Consider the following 23,314-nt stretch of genomic DNA (forward strand, 5'->3'; position numbering starts at 1 on the left):
ATGTTAGTTAGCGGTGAAAGGAGCAGTGTGTATACCGCTCCTCCACCGCTGCTGCCCATTGAAGTCAATGGGACAGCGTGGCTATACCGCCCGCAATGTGCTGCTTCAGGTTAACCCTTTCTCGGCCGCTAGCGGGGGTAAATGTGCCCCGCTAGCGGCTGAAATGCGCTGCAAATCTGCCCACAGCGTCAACTGTAAAAATAGTGGCATTTTACCGCCGACACTACAGGCGGCTCAGTGTGAAAGGGGTCTAACTGTGTGGGCCCGAGGGATCCTTTGAATGGGTGGAAGTAAGAGATCTGTGTTACTGCTTAGCCTGCTTGTTTACATAGGCAGAACGCCATTCTGCCTCTCCTCAGGACCTGCTGATTGGCAGCGTGAGCAGGGCGTCTCAGACTCAGTGCATGAAATCACGTACAGGTACGTGGTTTCACGCAGGAGGGCGTCCCTGCCGCAGTGTATCTGCGTTGAGCGGTCCATAACAGGTTAAAAAATGCTTCTAACCTCAAATTATCATAACTGCTGCTAAACTCGGGCCCGGATTCAGATACATTGGAGTATCTATCGGCGGGGCGTAACGTATCTCAGATACGTTCCGCCGCCGTAAATTAGGGCGCAAGTTCCGTATTCAGAAAGAACTTGCGCCCTAAGTTACGGCGGCGTAACGTATGTGGCCCAACTAATTCAAATCAGGATGATGTGGGCGTGTTTTATTTAAATTTCATGTGACCCCCGCGTATTTTACGTTTTTCTTTCGAACGGCGCATGCGCCGTTCGTGAAAGAATCCCAGTGCGCATGCTCGAAATTACGCCGCAAATCGTCATTGCTTTAGACATCAATGTAACTTACGTACAGCCCTATTCGCGAACGACTTACGCAAACGACGTAAAATTTTCAAAATTTGACACGGGAACGACGTCCATACTTAACATAGGATACCCCTCATATAGCAGGGGTAACTTTACGCCGGAAAAAGCTTAACGCAAACGACGTAAAAAAATGCGCCGGGCGGACGTACGTTTCTGAATCGGCGTATCTAGCTAATTTGCATATTCAACGCGAAAATCTACGGAAGCTCCACCTAGCGCCCAGCGTAAATATGCAGCCTAAGATACGACGGTGTAAGAGCCTTACGCCGGCCGTATCTTAGTAAAATTCTGGCGTATCTTGCTTTCTGAATACAGAAAGAAGATATGTCGGCGCTTCGTAGATACGCCGACGTAAAGGCTATCTGAATCCGGGCCAGTATGTAAAAGCTGTAAAGTGGACGTTTTTCACCGTCGGTTTCCAGCTGTGCGGCTGGGTTCACACTGATGCGAATTGGCTGCACATGACAGGAGACTGTGACTGGCTCTCAATGGAGCCGGTTCACACATCTCCGGGGTGGCCGCGGTCCGCACATCTCCGGGGCGGCCGCGGTCCGCACTGCAGAATGGTCCTGTGCGTCTTTGTCTCCGTTTCAGGTCTAAATTCAGGCAAACATTCGGACCTGATTCGCCCCTGAAAAGGAGAACAAGGATACACCGGACCTCTGACGCGAGCCGCAGCTACAGCTAATGTGGACCTAGCCTCAGTTTCCAGCGTTCAGGAAAGGTTTTCATCTGCCCTGTGTACATGAGGCCCTCCATTTGTGTGAAAGCACTGCAGTAAAGGAACTCCAGGCTCATTGGAATAAATGGTGGTTGCACAGGCCTGTGGTGTTTTGTTTTGTAACAAGACAAAGCCGTGTATGGACGGCCAGCAGGTGGCGCTCCCATGCCTGCAGATGGCGGTGTGTGCAGAAATAAGAGCGCACTGCCTGCTGGGAGATGTAGTTTATTGTGTCACAAGAAAGGAAGGATGGGGGGAAGGGTGACCTCTGACATCGCAGTATGGAAGCTGAGCAGAGAGAGACGATCATAGCTGAGCTGAAGGAGATCCATAGCAGTACGAGCAGCCTGTAAGTCTCCCCTGTGTAAGTGTTCCGTGTTTGTATACAGAGCGGGGATGTATTGTGCCGCAGTAGAGAAGCGGGCCGCTCAGTGTGGACAGATGGCGAGGGGGGGGATGGGGGATTATAATAGCGGCCCGGATGTTGTGAGTGCGATCGCGGCGGGAGGTGTGGAGGGCGGAAGCGAATTGTTATTATTACAGATATAAGGTGTCTGATCAGGAGATCGCTAATATTATCCACATTATTATATATAATACAGATCAGGCTGCTGATTGATGCATTCTGGGTTTGGATTGGCTGTGTCCTGGAAGTCAGCTGACTTTTCTGGGCCAATGAGCTGCAGGTGGAAGATTTCTCCGCCCCACAGCTGTCCTACACAAAGGGGACTCCAGTGACATCATTAACCATTTCAATACCGGGCACTTTTACCCCCTTTCAAGGGGTTGTAAAGGTTATTTTTTTATTTTCTGAATAGGTTCCTTTAAGCTAGTGCATTGTTGTTCACTTACCTTTTTCCCTTGACTTCCCTTCTAAATGTTTTTTTTTTCTTTGTCTGAATTTCTCACTTCCTGTTTCTCCTCAGTAAGCTTACCACCATCATCCGAGCCGTTCTGGCTGGGGGTTAGTCGGCGTGCTCGCCCCCCTCCCTTGGGACTACATCCCTGCAGGGAGATGCACAGCATCCCATGGGAGGGGGCGAGCACGCTGACTAACCCCCGGATTGGATTTGAACAGGGGCTGGGGCAATTGCAAAGACAGTCAGTGCAGAATTAAAAAAATAAATCAAAATTACACTCTCCACTTCGCCGCTCCTACTAGCTTAGGGGGGTTGTATTTTTCCCATTACATGTGCCCCTTTCTGATGATCATGTGCTGGTCGGAGCAGAGGGAATATTTCCTCAGTTTTGGGCGCATGCCCATTCAGCTCCGCTCGCATGTTCTTCTGCCTTGGCTCAAGTCCCGGCCTGCCGCCTGGCCATCTCCTTGCCTTCCATGGCAGAGTGATCTTCCTCCGCTCCCCACGGGAGGGGGCGAGCACGCTGACTAACCCCAAGGGAAGGGGGCGGGCACGCTGACTAACCCCAAGGGAAGGGGGCGGGCACGCTGACTAACCCCAAGGGAAGGGGGCGGGCACGCTGACTAACCCCAAGGGAAGGGGGGCGAGCACGCTGACTAACCCCAAGGGAAGGGGGCGAGCACGCTGACTAACCCCAAGGGAAGGGGGGCGAGCACGCTGACTAACCCCAAGGGAAGGGGGGCGAGCACGCTGACTAACCCCAAGGGAAGGGGGGCGAGCACGCTGACTAACCCCAAGGGAAGGGGGGCGAGCACGCTGACTAACCCCAAGGGAAGGGGGGCGAGCACGCTGACTAACCCCAAGGGAAGGGGGGCGAGCACGCTGACTAACCCCAAGGGAAGGGGGGCGAGCACGCTGACTAACCCCAAGGGAAGGGGGGCGAGCACGCTGACTAACCCCAAGGGAAGGGGGGCGAGCGGGCTGACTAACCCCAAGGGAAGGGGGGCGAGCACCCTGACTAACCCCAAGGGAAGGGGGGCGAGCACCCTGACTAACCCCAAGGGAAGGGGGGCGAGCAGGCTGACCAACCCCAAGGGAAGGGGGCGAGCACGCTGACCAACCCCAAGGGAAGGGGGGGCAGGCTGACTAACCCCAAGGGAAGGGGGGCGAGCAGGCTGACTAACCCCAAGGGAAGGGGGGCAAGCGGGCTGACCAACCCCAAGGGAAGGGGACAGGCAGGCTGACCAACCCCAAGGGAAGGGGGGCGAGCAGGCTGACTAACCTCCAGCCTGAATGGCTCGGATGATGGGGGAAAGCTTACTTAGAAGGAACAGGAAGTGAGAAATTCATTTTTATTTTTTTTTGGAAAATGCTGAAAAAACAACCTGCAATAATCGGCCTTACTGATAAACGTTAGCTTACTAATATCTCTTTATTAGGGATCAATGAATAAGCACTAAAGTTTGGTGTGAAACGCGTCAGTTTTTACCCCGTCTGCTGTGGCATGCTTTTTGTGTGTTTTTGGATTTTAAAATAAAAGCAATTTATTTTTGGAGTGCGGCTGTCCAGAACGTTTTTCCTTCATTTTTCCTAATATAGACATAGCTGGCGTTTGTTATACCTTTGCAGCTAATTCCCTATACAGTGACCACTGTGGGCACCGAGCGTGGTCATGTGTTTTTATGTACGCCTCTTCACCTCTTCCTTTCCTCTGCAGGAATAGTGTTTTTTTTTTTTTGTAATTGAAAGTTCACCCCGCCTCCCCATGTGCCTTAGGCAAATGAGCACACACTGCCAGTTGTGCCTCCGGGGTATGTACATCACATATCCCAGCAGGCATAGCCTTTCATTGAAGAACAGGAGGAGGGGGCGGGCCTGTTGGCGCATTATGGAGAGGCCCTCCCACTGAACCCAGAAGAGGCGACGGGCCTCTCGATGACGTCAGAGAGAACATGGCGGCGTGGGACAGAGCTGTGGCCTGGCATGAGATGATCTCAGTGGGTCAACGCTGGATCCACTGAATGGGTGAGTATCTTAGAGGAAGTAAACCCTCGTGGGTTTTACTTCTGCTTTATTTTCCTGCAAAGGTAAAGCATAATGGGCTCCTTTGCATCGCATACTAGCCCATTGTGTGTCACTTACCTGAAACTGAAGCCTCCGATGTCCCCTGTACAGGAAGCGTCCATTCTTCACCCCTCTTCCTTCCGGGGCCGCGGACTCCGGCTCTGTGACTGGCCGGAGTCGTGTGACGTCACTCCCATGCATGCTTACGTCACGGCATGACCCCTCTAGAAACTGCACAGCGCGCCCTTTCTAAAGTGCCCATGCAAAGAATACATTGGCGCATGTGCAGAAGACAGCGGGGACATTATAAATATCTCCTAAAGCACGTAGGTTTAGGAGATATTTCCAGCACCTACATGTAAGCCAAAAGGCCCATACACACCATCAGACCTTTTGATAACAACGGTCCGACAAACGTATTTTATCGGAAAATCCGACCGTCTGTACGTTCCATCGGACAATTGTTTTTTCACCAAACAAATGTTTCCTGTGCATGCTCTCAAACTTTCCGACAACAAATGTCCGATGGAACATCATCCGATCGTGTGTACACAATTCCATCGGACTAAAGTCCAAACACGCATGCTCAGAACCAATGCTAAAGATCAGACAGCAATAGCAGAAGTTGGCCATAGGGTGGCGGTAAAGAGCTGAAAAACCACGTGATTTGGTGAATGTTGGCTGAAAAAGTTCTGCCGTGTGTATGCAGAACAAGTTCACGGCCAACATCCCTTTGGACCAAAATCCACAGAAAAGTCAGAGGGGAAGTCCGATGGTGTGTATGAGGCTTTAATCTACGCCAACCTGTAGGTGAAAGTGGTTGTACCACTTTAAGGCTCCATTCACACTAATGCTTTTTTTTTATGCATTTTGCAGAAATGCAGGGAAATTTTTTAACATGGTTTCCTATGGAACATGTTCACATCAATGCTTTTTTGTTCCTCTGCGTTTTTGTAAAGGGTCAGGGACTTTTTTCTATGCAAAAAGCAGCGTTTTGCATGCAATAGAATTCAATGGACCTGCATCAAAAACGCAAGTGCCGCGTTTTTGCAGCGATTTGCGTTTTGCATTTTTTTTTACCTGTTCATAGCTGGTTGTTAACCACTAGGGGTCCGCGCTATAGTCGAATGACGGCTACAGCGCGGACCTGAAAAGCCAAGTGGACGTCAATTGACGACCGCCCCTTTGCGCGTTCCCCGCGCGCGCTCCAGAGCGCACAGCGTGGAACTTCTGTGCTGACCGTTTCCCTTGGACACAGCCAATTACAGATCGCCACGAACGGCCAATCAGAGTGGCCGTTTGCGATGCGATCTGTGCGGCCAATGAGAGATGATCTCATATGTAAACATATGAGATCATCTCTCATTGCCGTTTTACACAGAGACAGCGGTGCTAAAATGTGAATGGCGTCAAAAGTGTCCGATGTGTCCGCCATAACGTCGCAGTCCCAATAAAAATCGCAGATCGCTGCCATTTCTAGTAAAAAAATAAATAATAAAAAATAATTCTGTCCCCTATTTTGTAGGCGCTATAACTTTTGCGCAAACCAGTTGCTTATTGTGATTTTTTTTTTTTTACCAAAAATATGTAGAAGAATAAGTATCGGCCTAAACTGAGAAAAAAAATGTGTTTTATTTTTTTTTAAATTGGCATATTTATTATAGCAACAAGTAAAAAATATTGTATTTTTTTCAAAATTGTCGCTCTTTTTTGTTTATAGCGCAAAAAATTAAAACCGCACAGGCGATCAAATACCACCAAAAGAAAGCTCTACTTGTGGGGAAAAAAGGACGTCAATTTTGTTTGGGAGCCACGTCGCACGACCCTGCAATTGTTAGTTAAAGCGACGCAGTGCCAAAAGCTGAAATTTCACCTGGGCAGGAGGGATGTATATGTGCCCAGTAAGCAAGTGGTTAAAGGAAATGTAAAAAAAAAAATGACTGGCTTAAAAAAAACACGCAAATCGCGGTAAAAACGCACGTCAAAAAAACGCAGCACGCACCGCAAAAAGCATTCAAAACCGCTCAAAAGCAACATGCATAGGTGTGAATCGAGCCTTTTTTTTTTTTTTTTTACTTTTTTCTGTGGAGTGGAGTGGGATTAGCACTCGTGTCAGATGTTTATTGCCGTCTGTGTCCCCGTTGGGAAGATTCACCCTATTTGTCCTGCTTACAGTTATAATCGAAAGTGAAAAGAAAACCCAAACGCTAATAGAGGGGGTTGCTGTGCGGTGGTGGTGTGGGTTTTTAGGGGTTAAAACAGGCAGAGAGGAGGTGACACACCGCCTGCCAAATTCCTCTGAAGAGTGATCCACAGTGTGAAAGGGGCCTTATTGATATATTTTTCTGAATGCGCCCTGTATGTTGAGCCAGTTACAAATTGATTCAGGTCCCTGGAACGTACCCTATTGCCAGGCTTTGGCTTGGGTCTCATTCTTGCTGCTTGTACAAAGCAATGTCAGGCTGGCAGCAGTCACCAGTGTCTGGGTGCTGACATGTAATCGCATGTGGGGTGATTGCCTGCAGTTAGGGACAGATGATCGCCTCTAGGCAGAAGCTGTTTCCATCCAGGAGCGATCGTCTGTCCCTAACCACAGGTAATTGTTCTGTGCTGCCAACAGCTGCTTCTTCTGTCACCTAACAAAGCAAAAGATACGGCTATATCAAGGTCCAATAAATCATAGAAAAAAAATGGCTACCGCCAATACTAAATGGCATACAAAAAAGGAGAGGAAGGAAATCCCGGTAAGGATCACTGGGAAATGATCGCGGTTACTAATGTAACAAAGGGTAGTTCTGGGATGTATTTACACAAAATATAAATTTATTATCACTTAAAAGGAAACCATGTTCTGCAATCAGCTTGGATTGCAGCTCCACGGTATCGTCTGAAATATATCAATACCTGGGAAGGCACTACATCAAAATGACAATAGACAAGGACATGCATATCAAACTACAATACAAAAAACTGAACCGGACCATTATGCAGGTAAAGGACCAGGCCCCTTTTTGCGATTCGGCACTGCGTCGCTTTAACTGACGATTGCGTGGTCGTGTGACGTGGCTCCCAAACACAATTGGCGTCCTTTTTTTTCCCACAAATAGAGCTTTCTTTTGGTGGTATTTGATCACCTCTGCGATTAATTTTTTTTGCGCTATAAACAAAATTAGAGCGACAATTAAAAAATTTTTTTTTTTAACTTTTTGCTATAATAAATATTCATATATATATATATATATATATATATATATATATATATATATATATATATATATATATATTATAAATAACAATTTTCCTCAGTTTAGGCCAATATGTATTCTCCTACATATTTTTGGTAAAAAAAAATCATAATAAGCGTCTATTGATTGGTTTGGGCAAAAGTTATAGCGTTTAGCGTTTTTTTTTTTTTTTTTACTAGTAATGGCGGCGATCATTGATTTTTTTTTTTTTTTCGCAACTGCGACATTATGGCAGACACATTGGACACTTTTGACACATTTTTGGGACCATTGTCATTTTCACAATGAAAAGTGCTATAAAAATGCACTGATTACTGTGAAAATGACACTGGCAGTAAAGGGGTTAACCAGGAGGGGGCGCTGTAGGGGTTAAGTGTGCCCTAAGGGAGTGTTCTTACTGTGTGGCGGCGTGGCTGTGCGTGTGATGTCACTGATAACACAGGAAACAGACGATCAGTGACAGCCGCACTAGGAAGCATTGTTTACACTTACCTCTCCCCGTTCTTCCTCTCTGTGACACGATCGCGGGCGCAGTCACGGAGGGTCCCGCGTGCGGTGGTCCTTAAAGGGTTAAAACAATAGACGTCCTGATGCCTTTTCAAAAATGCACATACATGATGTCATGCTATTGCGTTATTGTGCCCTGGTATTGAACCAATGTGGCTGTAGGCAGACATCAGGTCTGTGCATTCACCCAGGGGTGTGGAGAACTTGGGGGGTCTTGAATCAGAGTAATCTACATATGAACTTGCTTGCGTCAATCAATGATGGTACACTATGCACGGTGTGAGAAGATGATCTGTGCCATAGATGGAATGCTGCATGGAGAAAAAAATTGTTTTGATTTAAAAAGCGAGTTGGTAGGTCAAATCGATTCATATTTTAAGATAATCAATTTGCCCGCAGCTCCTCAGGACTGGCGCGGCGTCCATCAAAAAAAAAAAAAAATAGGGGTAAAAATGGCCCAGCTCTAGTTGGTAACCTACTTTCCCATATTTACATAATCAGTTTTGTCTCTTTATTCAGTACCCCGCTGTCTCTGTGTTTTCTTTAAAAAAAAAAAAAATCCTCCTTTAGCCCTGGTTCACATTGATGCTACTTTGAAATCGCGCTACTTTACTTGAAGTAGCATGATTTCAAAGTAGTAAGGTCAGCGCGATTTCAGGTACTACTGGCTTCATACACAGATGTCTATTGAAGTCGCCCCCGAAATCGGCAAGAGTAGTGCAGGAACTACTTTTGCAAATCGGTGCGGCGCCGCAATATCACTGTCGCGTCGATTGGAACAGTGCCATTCCCGGCAATAGGCTGCGACTTGTCATGCGTTTTTTTTTTCTTTCAAATCGCATGACAAGTTGCTTCAATGTGAACATAGGCTTGCAGTGTCTCCCGGCGCTCGTATAACCTCCTGTCTCCTCTCTGCCCGTCTGACAGAAGCAGCGGGCAGGACCGAGATTTCCCTGCTGACGTCAGCGGGATACGAGGAGGAGAGCGGAGACAGGCTGGTCACACGACTGTCGGGAGCCGCCGTGAGATACAGTAAAGGAGGATTTTTTTTTAATAAAACACAGACAGCGGGGCACTGTATTAGGAGACCAAATGGATAGTGTTGGCATACATTAGTTATTCCTGCTGCAGAAGGGGGATGGGCCGGCACTGTTACTAGGTGATACGCACAGAGGGGAGGGGGAGCACAGAGGAGACGGACACAGAAGAGCAGGCTGCTGATGATGGAGGCACGCAAACTGACCACGGTGTCAGGGCTCATTAGCCATGGTTATCGTGGTCAGGATCAGACATTTTTTTTTTTTTTTTTAGGTGTTACAGGGGGCCAAATTACACAGCACAAGCACTGTGCTGTATACAATGCTTTAAAGGAGCAGGATCCTTATATTTTTTTTTGGGGGGGGGGGGGGTTAATAAATGCCTTAAGACAGGGCTCGACAAATCCCGGGCTCCAGGTCGCCATGGCGACTAGAAATTGTGTCCTGGCGACTTGGCTTTTTTTTTGTGAGCTGGCGCCATCTGGTGGTGAGCCGTTGGTATTACAAGTTATTACCACCAGATGTGTGAGCTGGCGCCATCTGGTGGTGGCCGTTGGTATTACAAGTTAAGCATTACAAGTTAAACAGCAATTCTAATGTAATTTTTCACTATTTTTTCACTGCCATCTTCTTCCCTCTAATTAGAACCCCCAAACATTATATATATTTTTTATCCTAACACCCTAGAGAATAAAATGGCGATCGTTGCAATACTTTCTGTCACGCCGTGTTTGCGCAGCGGTCTTACAAGCGCTCTTTTTTGGGAACAAAATTACACTTTAATTAAAAAATAAGACAACACTAAAGTTATCCCCATTTTTTTTAATATTATGAAAGATAATGTTACGCCGAGTAAATTCATACCCAACATGTCACGCTTCAAAATTGCGTCCGCTCGTGGAATGCCGACAAACTTTTACCCTTTAAAATCTTCATAGGCGACGTTTAAAAAAATCTACAGGTTGCATGTTTTGAGTTATAGAGGAGGTCTAGGGCTAGAATTATTGCTCTCGCTCTACCAATCACAGCGATACCGCACATGTATGGTTTGAACACCGTTTACATGTGCGGGCGCTACTCACGTATGCGTTCGCTTCTGCGCCCGAGCTTGATGGGACGCGTTTTCTGGCTCTTAACTTTTTTAGCTGGCTCCTAGATTCCAAGCAAATTTGTCAAACCCTGACTTAGACATGCTAGTTATGGTTTGGGTATGTTACTACAGCAGACTCTTCACTCCGATCTCTCCAAGAAACCCTCATCCTTCCATGCTTAGACGCTGGGTTAGGGATAGCTGATCGCCGATGTCTTGTGATGGTCTTGCTGTCCGCATTAACCTGTGTGGTGTTTGCCAAGTCTATCTCCCACGAGGGTGTGGGGGTTGCAAACCCACTTTTCCGGCACTATGTGCGTTTGCAGTGGATCTGTGCCGGACTACAAACCCTCACACACAGAGATGCTGCTAGCAGGATTCAAGGCCCACACCCCTGGGTGAATGCACAGGCCTGATGTCTGCCTATAGCCACATTGGTTCAATACCAGGGCACAATAACGCAATTGCATGACATCATGTATGTGCATTTTTGAAATGGCGCCCGGATGTCCATTGTTTTAAACAGTTTTTATATTGTTGTTTTATATGTATGTCCTTGTCTATTGTCATTTTGATGTACAGTAGTACCTTCCCAGGTATTGATATATTGCAGATAATACTACGAAGCTGCAATCCAAGCCGATTGCAGAACATTGTTTCCTTTTAAAAGGGGTTGTAAAGGTTTATTTTTATTTTTTTCTAAATAGGTTCCTTTAAGCTACTGCATTGTTGGTTCACTTACCTTTTCCTTCGATTTCTCTTCTAAATGTTTTTTTTCTTTGTCTGAATTTCTCACTTCCTGTTTTTCCTCAGTAAGCTGTTCTGGCTGACTAACCCCCAGACAGAATGGCTCGGATGATGGGGGCAAGCTTACAGGAAGTGAGAAATTCAGACAAAGGGGGAAAAAAAACATTTAGAAGGGAAATCAAAGGAAAAGGTAAGTGAACCAACAATGCACTAGCTTAAAGGAACCTATTTAGAAAATAAACAAACCTTTACAACCTCTTTAAAGGGGTTGTAAAGGTACAATTATTATTTTTTCCCCCCTAAATGGCTTCCTTTACCTTAGTGCAGTCCTCCTTCACTTACCTCATCCTTCCATTTTGCTTTTAAATGTCCTTATTTCTTCTCAGAAATCCTCACTTCCTGTTCTTCTGTCTGTAACTCCACACAGTAATGCAAGGCTTTCTCCCTGGTGTGGAGAAAGCCTCTTGAGAGGGAAGGGGGCGAGCAGGAGGGTCAGGACACATACTTTGCAGATAGAGAAAGGAGCTGTGTGTTAGTGGGCTTCCTGACCCTCCTGTTTGCCCCCTCAGGAGGCTTTCTCCACACCAGGAAGAAAGCCTCACATTACTGCATGTAGTTACTTTCTCCCTGGTGTGGAGAAAGCCTCTTGAGTGGGCGAGCAGGAGAGTCAGGATGCCCACTAACACACAGCTCCTTTCTCTATCTGCAAAGTAGAGAGTGTCCTGACCCTCCTGCTCGCCCCCCCCCCCCCTCAAGAGGCTTTCTCCACACCAGGGAGAAAGCCTCGCATTACTGTGTGGAGTTACAGACCGAAGAACAGGAAGTGAGGATTTCTCAGAAGAAATGAGGACATTTAAAAGCAAAATGGAAAGATGAGGTAAGTGGAGGACTACCCTAAGGTAAAGGAAGCTATTTAGGGAATTTTTTTTTTTTTTTTTTTACCTTTACAGCCCCTTTAAGGCAGTTCTGAAGGCAAAAGGGGGTCCAACCCAGTACTAGCAAGGTGTACATAATAATAATAATAATAATAATAATGTGGTCGGTGAGTGTATGTGCCTCTCCACCCACTCTCCCTAAACACTTACTGGACACCACTCTGGATCAAGCTCTGTACCTGCCAGAACCCCCTCTCCTCTCTTCCTGCATTCACAGGGTTTACTGAAAGAAGAGGGAGCCAATGGCTGGTGCTTTCAGTCAAAGCCTGTGAAGATTGGAGTGAGGGGCGTGGCCAAGTGTCACTGTTTGTGTCTATGGACACACACAGCCCAGCTCAGGATTGCACCTGCATGAGGGCCCCCAGAGCAATCGGCTTGCTTTGGGGGGCACATGGAGACGCAAATAACGTTGGTGGAGAACCCCAGAAATAGAGGTTCGGGGCCACTCGATGCAAAACCAGAGCAGGTAAGTATCCAATGTTTATTATTTGAATAAAAAATCTAGCATTCTGATCACTTTATTAGTAATTGATATATTCCATACTGAACTGTGATCACTTTTTGTTGCAGGGTGAAGTCATTAAGACTGTTGGTGGAATTTACAGACCCTGAGAAAGGGGAGCTTACACAAGCACAGGACAAGGTAGAAGCACAACAAGGTTGTCTTTTCACTTCTTGTATATGACTTATGTTGGAATCTAAATTTAGTAAAAAATATACAGTATGTTAAAAATGTCATGGACCAGAACTTTGAGTAGGAAGGATAATAAGTGTCATGGCATTCATGGTTCCCTCAATGAACTGTAGCTCCCCAGTGCCAGCAACACTCATGCAGCCCCAGACCATGACACTCCCACCACCATGCTTGACTGTAGGCAAGACACACTTGTCTTTGTACTTATCACCTGGTTGCCGCCACACACGCTTGACACCATCTGAACCAAATACGTTTATCTTGGTCTCGTTAGACTACAGGACATGGTTCCAGTAATCCATATCCTTAGTCTGCTTGTCTTCAGCAAACTGCTTTAAGGCTTTTGTGCATCATCTTTAGAAGAGGCTTCCTTTTGGGAAGAAAGCCATGCAGACCAATTTGATGCAGTGTGTGGTGTATGGTCTGAGTACTGACAGGCTGACCCCCCCCACCCCTTCAACCTCTAAAGCAATGCTGGCAGCACTCGTACGTCTATTTACCAAAGACGTCCTCTGGATATGACGCTGAGTATGTGCATTCAACTTCTTTGGTCGACCATGGCGAGACCTGTTCTGAGTGGAACCTGTCCTGCTAAACCGCTGTATGGTCTTGACCACCGTGCTGCAGCTCAGTTTCAGGACCTTGGCAATCTTCTTATAGCCTAGGCCATCTTTATGTAGAGCAGTGTTTCTCAATTCCAGTCCTCAGGCCCCCCCAACAGGTCAGGTTTTCAGGATTTCCCTCAGATGAAAAGGCTGTGGTGATTACGAAGGCAGTGAAACTGATCAAATCACCTGTGCAAAATAATGGAAATCCTGAAAACCTGACCTGTTGGGGGGGCCTGAGGACTGGAATTGAGAAACACTGATGTAGAGCAACAATTTATTATTTTTCAGATCCTCAGTGTTCTGTGCCATGTTGAACTTCCAGTGACCAGTATGAGAGAGTGAGAGCGATAACACCAAATTTAACACGCCTGCTCCCCATTCACACCTGAGACCTTGACTGTAACAAGTCAAATGACACCTGGGAGGGGAAAATGGCTAATTGGGCCGAATTTGGATATTTTCACTTTTGTTACCAGAGGTTTAGACATTATTGGCATGTGTGTTGAGTTATTTTGAGGGGACAGCAAATTTACCCTGTTATACAAGCTGTACACTCACTACACAACATTGTAGCAAAGTGTCATTTCTTCAGTGTTGTCACATGAAAAGATATAATAAAATATTTACAAAAATGTGAGGGGTGTACTCACTTTTGTGAGATACTGTACATGCCTTCTGTGCAAATGGGAGCAAAATAGAATGTGTTAGGGCTATTTTCTCTTTATATCCAAGGTGAGAATCTGGAAAATACTGGACTATGGCTAACATATGAAGCAGATGAAAAGGGGGAGGGGGGAGGGGGGGTTGGGACTTCATCCCTGATTCAATTTAATATAAAGAGGGAGTTGGGACTTTGTGAGGCAGGTGGCCATCTAGTCACACAAAGTCCCAGCATTATATTTAGATGAAGCAAATGATCATAGTCATTTTTTATTTATTTTTTCTAAAGCGGAACCGAACACATTGATTTAATGGTTGGCATTCCCAGCATGCAGGGAATGTAACTGTCACATTTGCTAAACTGTCAAACTATCACATGACTGGAGTCATATCTGATCACATGTGTAGCACCATGGCAGTTGCAGATCAAACAGAGGCTAAGGTGGCAGCTTCCTTGGCTGAAAAGGATAGGAGGGTTTCGTTTTGAATTAATGACCATCGGCTCCATCTAGTGGCAATAATACAGTAATTTCCTGATTCACACATTTATCCAAGAGATAAAAAGCCTACAAGCATTCAATTTTGCCCCCTATTGCACAGAACAAATGTACATGCATTTTCTTTTTCAAATTTGTATTTGTTTCCCAAGTAGAACACATTTCCATAAAAATTGTGAATGAAATGTGAGTATACACCAAGGTTACAGAGTGTATTCATAGCAAAGGCACATTATCCGTAAATGCAAGCAACAGAAAATATGGCATCACAGAAAAATAAACTGAAATAGGGACATGGAATAATGGAAAGGGAAAGAAGATCAGGTAGATACTATTGGCCAGATTCAGAGAGAGTTACGCCGGCGTATCAGTAGATACGCCGTCGTAACTCTGAATCTGCGCCGTCGTAAATTTAAGTGTATTCTCAAATTGAGATACACTTAAATCTAGCTAAGATATGACTGCGGGCGCCGTCGTATCTTAGCTGTCTATTTAGGCCGGTCGCTAGGGGCGTGTACGCTGATTTACGCCTAGAATGCGTAAATCAGTGAGATACGCCTATTCACGAACGTACGCTTGCCCGTCGCAGTAAAGATACGCCGTTTACGTAAGGCGTTTTCAGGCCTAAAGTTATTCCACCAAAAAGATGGCGCAGCCAATGTTAAGTATGGACGTCGGAACCGCGTCAAATTTTTACGTCGTTTGCGTAAGTCGTCCGTGAATGGGGCTGGGCGTAATTTACGTTCACGTCGAAACCAAGTCTTTGCGGTGTAATTTGGAGCATGTGCACTAGGATATGTCCACGGACGGCGCATGCGCCGTTCGTTCAAAACGTCAATCACGTCGGGTCACGATTCATTAGCATAAAACACGCTCACCTCTTCACAATTTGAATTGGGCGCGCTTAGGCCCGCACATTTACGATACGCCGCCGTAACTTAAGACGCAAGTGCTTTGTGAATACAGCACTTGCCTCTCTAACTTACGGCGGCGTAGCGTATATGAGATACGCTACGCCTGCCTAACATTAAGCTCATCTACGTGAATCCAGCTATATAGGTTCTGGGGCTTTTACCCCCCAGAGGCTTCCCCAAGAACCAATTAGAATGAACAATAATAAAGATAAAGCGGAATGGAGAAAATAAAAGAAGAAAAAAAATACAAGGTGGGGGAGAAGAAAGGGAGAGAGAAGAACAGCATTCAGATAAACGGAGGTTGTGGTCATCTTCTCCACACACCTCACAATTCCAATAACTTTATAACGGGGAAGAATTGGGGTCAAAGGTAGATGGTAGGGGTGCAACGGATCAAAAAACTCACTGATCGGATCGATCCTCGGATCAGGAGTCACGGATCGGATCGTTTTTCGGATCAGCAATAAGTCAACACGCTGCGGCGTGTCACGTGTCTGGGCTCTGGCAAGCACACTGGGTGGAGCAAGATGGCCGCCGCTCCGGAGCTAGGCCGAAGCCGGGGACTTTCCTAGGCTCCGGAGCGCTCCGCGGATCGCGGGGTGTGCCGATCCGAACGGGGTGACCCGTTCGGATCACGGATCGGTGACGATCCGTTGCACCCCTAGTAGATGGCATGTAGGATTTGATCCACGGCTCCCATATTTTGCTAAATTTTGGCCATTCTCGTGTTTTGGCTAGCAGTAATCTTTTCAAATATAACTTGGGAGACTTGTTGTCTAAGCTCCGCAAAAGAGGCCGTCTAGATTTCTCCACACTCTAGCTAATTACTCTTGTTGCTGCATAACCAGCTTAAAGTGGGTGTGATCCGATTCTCCAGGATAATGCCCTGTACACACGATCGCACCTTTGTCCAACCAAATTCACATTGGAATTCCATCCGAGGAAAATAGAACATGTTCTCTATGGAAACTCAGATGGAATTACTCCGATCGGGCATACACACGTTTGGAATTTCCGATGGAAAAAGTCCGTCTGACTTTTTCCATCGGAAATTCCGATTGTGTGTACGAGGCATTACAGGTAAATGGTGCAGTGATACTACCTCCCAAAATTCTTTCACGGCCAAGGTATCCGTGCTCAGGCATAGGTTGCTGAATCCATGGAAAATGCCCTTTTAATGCAGGGCTGCCCCAGGCCCAATCATTGGTGTGGGACCCAAAGCATGTGCCCCTTAAGCCCATGCTGCCCACAAATAGTTTTCCTGGTGTAGTGGTGGGTGCAGCCGATGTGCCCCCCCCTTCAACTTGCTCTCCTGGTCGGGTTAATACAAGTGGCTACACTGTGACGGGAGAGGCACAGCTCCCTCTGTCAGGAGCGGCAGGACTGGAACGGCTGTGACGGAGAGCTCCCCCTGCCTTTCTCTGGTCAACAGCATGGAGATTAAAGTGGTTGTAAACCCAATACAACCACTTTAACCTACAGGTAAGTCTAGATTAAGGTAAGGGGGGGCACTGATATAAAGGTTCCTCCATATATCAGTACCCCCCCTCACTTTAAGGAAGGTGGTCTGTGGTCAAACCCCCCCCAATAACAATAACATTTAGAAGGGAAATCGAAGGAAAAGGTAAGTGAACCAACAATGCACTAGCTTAAAGGAACCTATTAAGAAAATAAAAAACAAACCTTTACAACCCCTTTAACCACTTAAGACCCGGACCTTTAGGCAGCTAAAGGACCTGGCCAGTTTTCGCGATTCGGCACTGCGTCGCTTTAACTGACAATTGCGCGGTCGTTCGGCGTGGCTCCCAAACAAAATTGGTGTCATTTTGGTGGTATTTGATCACCTCTGTGGTTTTTATTTTTTGTTATAAATATCCCCCAAAAATGTATAAAAAAAAATATTTTTTTCCTCAGTGTAGGCCGATACGTATTCTTCCTCCTATTTTTGGTAAAAAAAAATCGCAATAAGCGTTTATCGATTGATTTGCGCAAAATTTATAGCGTTTACAAAATAGGGGATAGTTTTATTGCATTTTTTTTTTTTTTACTACTAATGGCGGCGATCAGCGATTTCTTTTGTGACTGCGACATTATGGCGGACACTTCGGACCATTTTGACACATTTTTGGGACTATTGGCATTTTCACAGCAAAAAATGCATTAAAAATTCATTGTTTACTGTGAAAATGACAATTGCAGTTTGGGAGTTGACCACAAGGGGGCGCTGAAGGGGTTAAGTGTGACCTCATTTGTGTTTCTAACTGTAGGGGGGTGTGGCTGTAGGTGTGACGTCATTGATTGTGTTTCCCTATAAAAGGGAACACACGATCAATGACGGCGCCACAGTGAAGAACAGGGAAGCCGTGTTTTACACACAGCTCTCCCCGTTCTTCAGCTCCGGGGACCGATCGCGGGACGCCAGCAGCGAACGGGTCCCGCGGCTTCGGACCGTGGCTGGGCTTAAAGGGCCACGTACAGGTACGTAGATGTGCCCAGCCGTGCCATTCTGCTGACGTATATCGGCGTGAAGGGGTCCCTAAAGCGGGGGTTCACCCTAAAAAATTTTAACATTACATCCAGCATACTAACGAAATTTACAGTATGCAGGTCTTTTTTTTTTTTTTTTTTTTCGCCGTACATACCGTTATAGTGTGATTTTTCTCCCCGGGTTCTGATTCCCGCAGGACTGGGCATTCCTATCCCTGGGTTAGAGGATTGACGTGTTGTGAAAAAGTTCCCATGTCGCACAAGGCGCGTCACCAGTTTTCCGTAAATAGCCGAGCTGCGAGTCGGCGCCTGCCCAGTCAGCTCTACACGGTGGGCGCAGGCGCCGTATAGCGCCGACTCGCAGCTCGGCTATTTATGGAAAAATGGTGACGCGCCTTGTGCGACATGGGAACTTTTTCACAACACGTCAATCATCTAACCCAGGGATAGGAACGCTCATTCCCGCGGAAATCGGAAGCCGGGGAGAAAATCACACTATATCGGTATGTACGGCGAAAAAAAAAAAAAAACCTGCATACTGTAAATTTTGTTCGTATGCTGGATGTAATGTTAGAATTTTTTTTTTAGGGTGAACCCCCGCTTTAAGTGGTTAACTGTGCAGAGCATTTGATAGACCCTGATCTGCTTCACTTTTGCTATATTAACCTGTTTTTTTTTTTTTTTATACTTTTATTTTTTTCAACCAGGTATCTGAATCCCTGTCTGTGTGGAAAACCCTGTTTTCTGCAGCTGCACAATCACCAGCTTCCAGTCCCTGAGCCATGTCTGACCCAACAGAAAAGGATGATGGCCATAAACCCTTTAGTGCATTATCCTTCGAACGTCCTCATGATCCTGGCACACTGTCCCTTAGTGACTCAGATCCTGAGTTATCAGATGATGCAGAGGTGGAATCTGTGAGTGCAGAGGAAGAAGAGAATGATGATGAAGAAGACAATAGAAAGGAAGGTGGGCATGAATCTCCTTTGCAGCCTTTCATCTTGAAGGGAGCGGATGTAGGCTTCTCCCAGCGCAGTCATGGCATTTTTGGAGGCTTGTTGGATGTACAGAAGTTGCCACCTCTTTCCAAGCATAGCACAAAAGGGAAGCAAGGGGTTAGTGCTAGTTTGATTCCTGAAGTTCCAGCTTCTGATTCTAACCCATCCGAACAAAGGGAGAAAACCACCCTGTCTTCAAATACTGGAAGCTCAAGCGTTGCCACTAAAAAACGCTCAGCACCGGCTACCCACCTTCCTGATTATCTAGCCCACCCAGAGCGCTGGACAAAGTACAGCCTGGAGGATGTTCAAGATGCCAGTGACCGCGGCAACCGAAATACGGCTCTTAATTTCATGGCAGAGTTAAAAAATAAAAAAGAAGCTAAGGAGGCCTCCAAGAATACCACCAACCCAAACTCCTTCAACCAAGATTCCTCCAGTGCTGGGGAGGGAAGAATCATGTTCACAAAGCCACAGAAAAAGAGCCAGAAAGATGGTGAGAAAAGTGGGGCACAGTCAGGACAACAGCACATGGCTAAGTCATGGGGTGATGATGGCCTGGAAGATGCTGAGGGTACTGGAGAAAAGGCAACGTCTGAAGCTTTGGGGTTTCACGGGTCTAAGAAACGGAGCCGGAAAAATATCAGACCAAAAAAACGTGAAAAAGAGGAAGAGGACTCTTCATAAGGAGGGCTGGGGAATGTCAAAATATAATCTAATTTGTTGTGGAGTGACCTTAAGAGCAATAATGAAACATAATATTGTTTAGAGTATTATTGTAAGTTCAGTCTATAAAAAAATATTCTGATTTGATCCGAGTTGTTTCTTTAACCTACGAATCGCATCAACGGCAGTTTACATCCATCATGACAATAATTCCACTGTCTGGGAAGGGGGTTAACAGGAGCAACCAAAGGGTTAAAAGTTGAGTTGAGTGGCATCTTGAAATGTGTGCTTCACTACTGTGGGGAAGGTGCTTGTACTTTGGAAAGGCATTAGTCTGTGCCCCTGCTTAGCCAAGACAGAGAAACCTATGCCTTCTGTACTGATACGAACGGCGATCTGCTTTGTTTACATTGGTAAACATGCAGAATGTAAGTCTGCCTAAGTATTGGCAGGTGCTGGCACACATCGAGTCCGCGTACCCGCCGATGCCAGCTTGTGCCCCAGACGTGCAGGATCATGTACTGAGTATGTGATCTTGTGCAGCAGAGCCGCCATATATGTGTATATACAGTCGGGAATCGGTTAAAGGAAAAAATAGGATTTTTGTACTCCCCGTAAAATCCATTTCTCTGAGTTCATGGACGGACACAGCAGCCTTTTACTGTAGGTTATATCCGCTTCTTTCCAGGAGAGTTGGGCAGAAATACAGCACTTAAAGTGTTAACCTTTCTTTAGTGCAGCTTCTCCCAGGGGGCGTGGTTCCCCGAGTATAACCCACACCCTGCTCTAGCAGCCTCAGTTCGTAACAAGCAGTACAAACAAAGGAGGGGTGGGTGCTGTGTCCGTCCATGAACTCAGAGAAATGGATTTTACGTTGGGTACAAAAATCCTATTTTCTCTTCCGTTCATGGACGAACACAGCAGCCTTTGACTGTAGGGACGTCCCCAAGCAGTGTCAAAAAATTTGAGGGGTGGGAAAAACACCACAGCAAACCAAGCTTCACCCCAAACAAAACCGGAGTTACTCAACGGAGGAACTCCAACCTTAAACTGCCGCCTAAAACACCCTGAGGCCGAAGGAGGCATCAGAAGATGCACTCACATCCACCTTGTAGAACTTTGAGAAAGTGTGGACCGACGACCAGGTCGCTGCCCTACACACCTGCAACACAGAGGCTTGATGACGGAAAGCCCAAGAGGCACCGATCGCCCTGGTCGAATGCGCCGTGACCCGAAAAGGAGGCGCCCGCCCCTTCAGGGCATAGGCCTGAAGCACAACCTGTCGGATCCACCTAGAAATGGTGGCCGACGAGACTGACAGACCTTTTCTGGGACCAGTCACCGACACAAACAGTGAGTCCGACTTCCGGAACGGAGCTGTCGCCGATAAGTATACTCGAAAGGCCCGAACCACATCCAGGGAATGCAAAATGGCCTCCTTCGGGTTCTTCGGCTGAGGACATAAAGATGGAAGAACAATGTCCTCATTAATGTGAAAGGCCGAAACGACCTTAGGAAGAAAAGAAAGCTGCGGACGCAGTACCACCTTATCCTGATGGATGACCAAGTAGGGGGCATTGCAGGACAAGGCCGCCAGTTCAGACACCCGTCTGATCGAGGTAATTGCTACCAGAAAAACCACCTTTTGTGACAGAGTCAACAAAGGGATCTTCCGAATGTCCTCAAAGGGAGCTTGTTGAAGCACCGAGAGGACCAAATTCAAGTCCCATGGGGGCAGTGGAGGGCACACCGGAGGGGCCACATGCCGGACCCCCTGCACAAACGTGCGTATTAAGTAGTGCGCTGCCAAGGGACGCTGAAAGTAAACAGCCAGAGCAGAAATCTGACTCTTGACCGTGCTCAAGGCGAGAGCCTGATCCACTCCCCGCTGTAAGAACAGCAGAATCCGGGACACCACGTATGTACGAGGGTGCCACTTCATCTCCTCACACATAGAGATGTAGGCTTTCCACGTACGATGGTAAATCTTACGTGAAGTAGACTTCCGTGCACGTAGCATGGTAGAGATCACCGAGCCTGACAGGCCCCGGTCCTTTAGCACCTGGCTCTCAACAGCCACGCTGTTAAAGCCAGCGACTATAAAGCAGGATGGAAGATCGGACCCTGCGACAGGAGATCGTCTCTCAGGGGTAGACACCAGGGGACGTCTGCCACCAGACGCACCAGGTCCGCGTACCGGGAGCGGCGCGGCCAATCTGGGACCCTGCTTCCACTCTGCGCAGCAGGCGAGGAAGAAGCTTCAGAGGAGGGAAGGCGTAAATCAGGCGATAGCGACCCCAAGGTGCCACGAACCGTGGCACCTTCTGATTGAGACGGGACGCTAGGAGGTCCACGTCTGGAGTGCCCCATCTTTGGCACAGACCCCGAAACACCTCCGGGTGGAGAGACCACTCCCCTTGATCCAGAGTTGTGCGACTTAGGAAGTCGGCTTGCCAATTCTGTACTCCTGGAATCTACACGACCGATAGAGCCGGAACGACCCAGAAGAGACGACCACTTCTGGGTCGACAACTGCTTCACTGCAGATTGCAGGGTCTTCAGTTTCTCCGTCGGGAGGAACACTCTCGCCTCCGCGGAGTCCAGGACTAGTCCCAAGTATTCCAGTCTCTGGGACGGAACTAACACTGAATTGTGGATATTCAGAAGCCAGCCGAACTCTTGGAGAGTTTGACACGTGATAGACACGTCCTCCTCTAATTCTGAGCCTGAGGAAGCTCGCAGGAGAAGGTCATCCAGATATCCCACGATAGCGATCCCTCGCTGTCTCAGCAGGGCTAGTATCGGGGCGAGCACCTTGGTGAAAACCCGCGGTGCCGAGGCCAAGCCGAATGGGAGAGCTACAAATTGAAAGTGATCCTCCCCGATCGCAAAGCGCAGGAACCTCTGATGCTTTGTGCATGTAGGTATGTGTCCATGATATCCAAGGACGCTAGGAAGTCCCCCTGATGGAGTGCCGCTATGACAAAGCGAATCGACTCCATCCTGAACTTTTGCACCTTGACAAAGCAATTGAGGTCCAGGATAGGGCGGACCCCATCCTTCTTGGGGACCACAAACAGATTGGAGTAAAACCCCTGAAACCGTTCCAATGAGGGAACTGGTACAATCACCCCCCTGTCCAGTAGACCCCGGACAGCCCCTGACAGGGCCTGCCGGCGAACCGGAGGAAGCTGGAGGTTGGAAGGAAAAAATCTATTTGGTGGACAAGAGAGAAACTCTATCTTGTACCCCGAGGCAACCACTTCGCAAACCCAACGGTCGGAGAGAAGAGACCTTCACCGAGCCGCGAATTCGCGAAGCCGGCCCCCCACCCGGGCGGGGGCAGACCTTCATGCGGAAGCAGGTTTGTCCGCAGGCTTGTTGGGCTTGCGGTACCAGGTGCGCTTCTGCCCCACAGCGGGGGCCTTAGCACCTTACGGACCTTTTCCCGCCGGGCGCCGAAAAAAACGCTTTGGGGTAGTAAAGGAGGGTCCTTGCTTGCGGCGAGGCTCCTTGCCCTTCCCAGACTGGGAGCAGTGTGCTCTTACCACCAGTGGCATCCTTAATGATGTCATCCAGGGATGCCCCAAAAAGTCATTCACCCTTAAAGGGCAAATCCACTAAGGCCTTTTTAGAGGACTGGTCCGCAGACCAGCATTTCAGCCACACAAGACAGCGCAATACCACCGCATAGGCGGAAGCCCTGGAAAGCAA

At 47.4% G+C, this 23,314-nt stretch overlaps 1 protein-coding gene across 4 annotated transcripts; it reads left to right on the forward strand.

The window, feature by feature from the left end:
* Positions 1-1,818: 1,818 nt before the first annotated feature.
* Positions 1,819-19,747, forward strand: TSSC4 (tumor suppressing subtransferable candidate 4). 4 transcript variants are annotated; one of them, XM_040328481.1, is made up of 3 exons: positions 1,819-1,955; positions 12,647-12,735; positions 18,644-19,747. In XM_040328481.1, the coding sequence occupies exon 3, from the start codon at positions 18,719-18,721 to the stop codon at positions 19,619-19,621; it is 903 nt and encodes a 300-aa protein (XP_040184415.1). In that variant the 5' UTR covers positions 1,819-1,955; positions 12,647-12,735; positions 18,644-18,718; the 3' UTR covers positions 19,622-19,747. The 4 variants fall into 4 exon arrangements, with proteins under 4 accessions (XP_040184415.1, XP_040184417.1, XP_040184414.1 ...); XM_040328483.1 differs by having other exon boundaries at positions 12,647-12,719; XM_040328480.1 differs by having other exon boundaries at positions 1,819-1,940.
* Positions 19,748-23,314: the final 3,567 nt, after the last annotated feature.

This window comes from Rana temporaria, chromosome 11, assembly GCF_905171775.1.
Source record: "Rana temporaria chromosome 11, aRanTem1.1, whole genome shotgun sequence".
Taxonomy (NCBI): domain Eukaryota; kingdom Metazoa; phylum Chordata; class Amphibia; order Anura; family Ranidae; genus Rana; species Rana temporaria.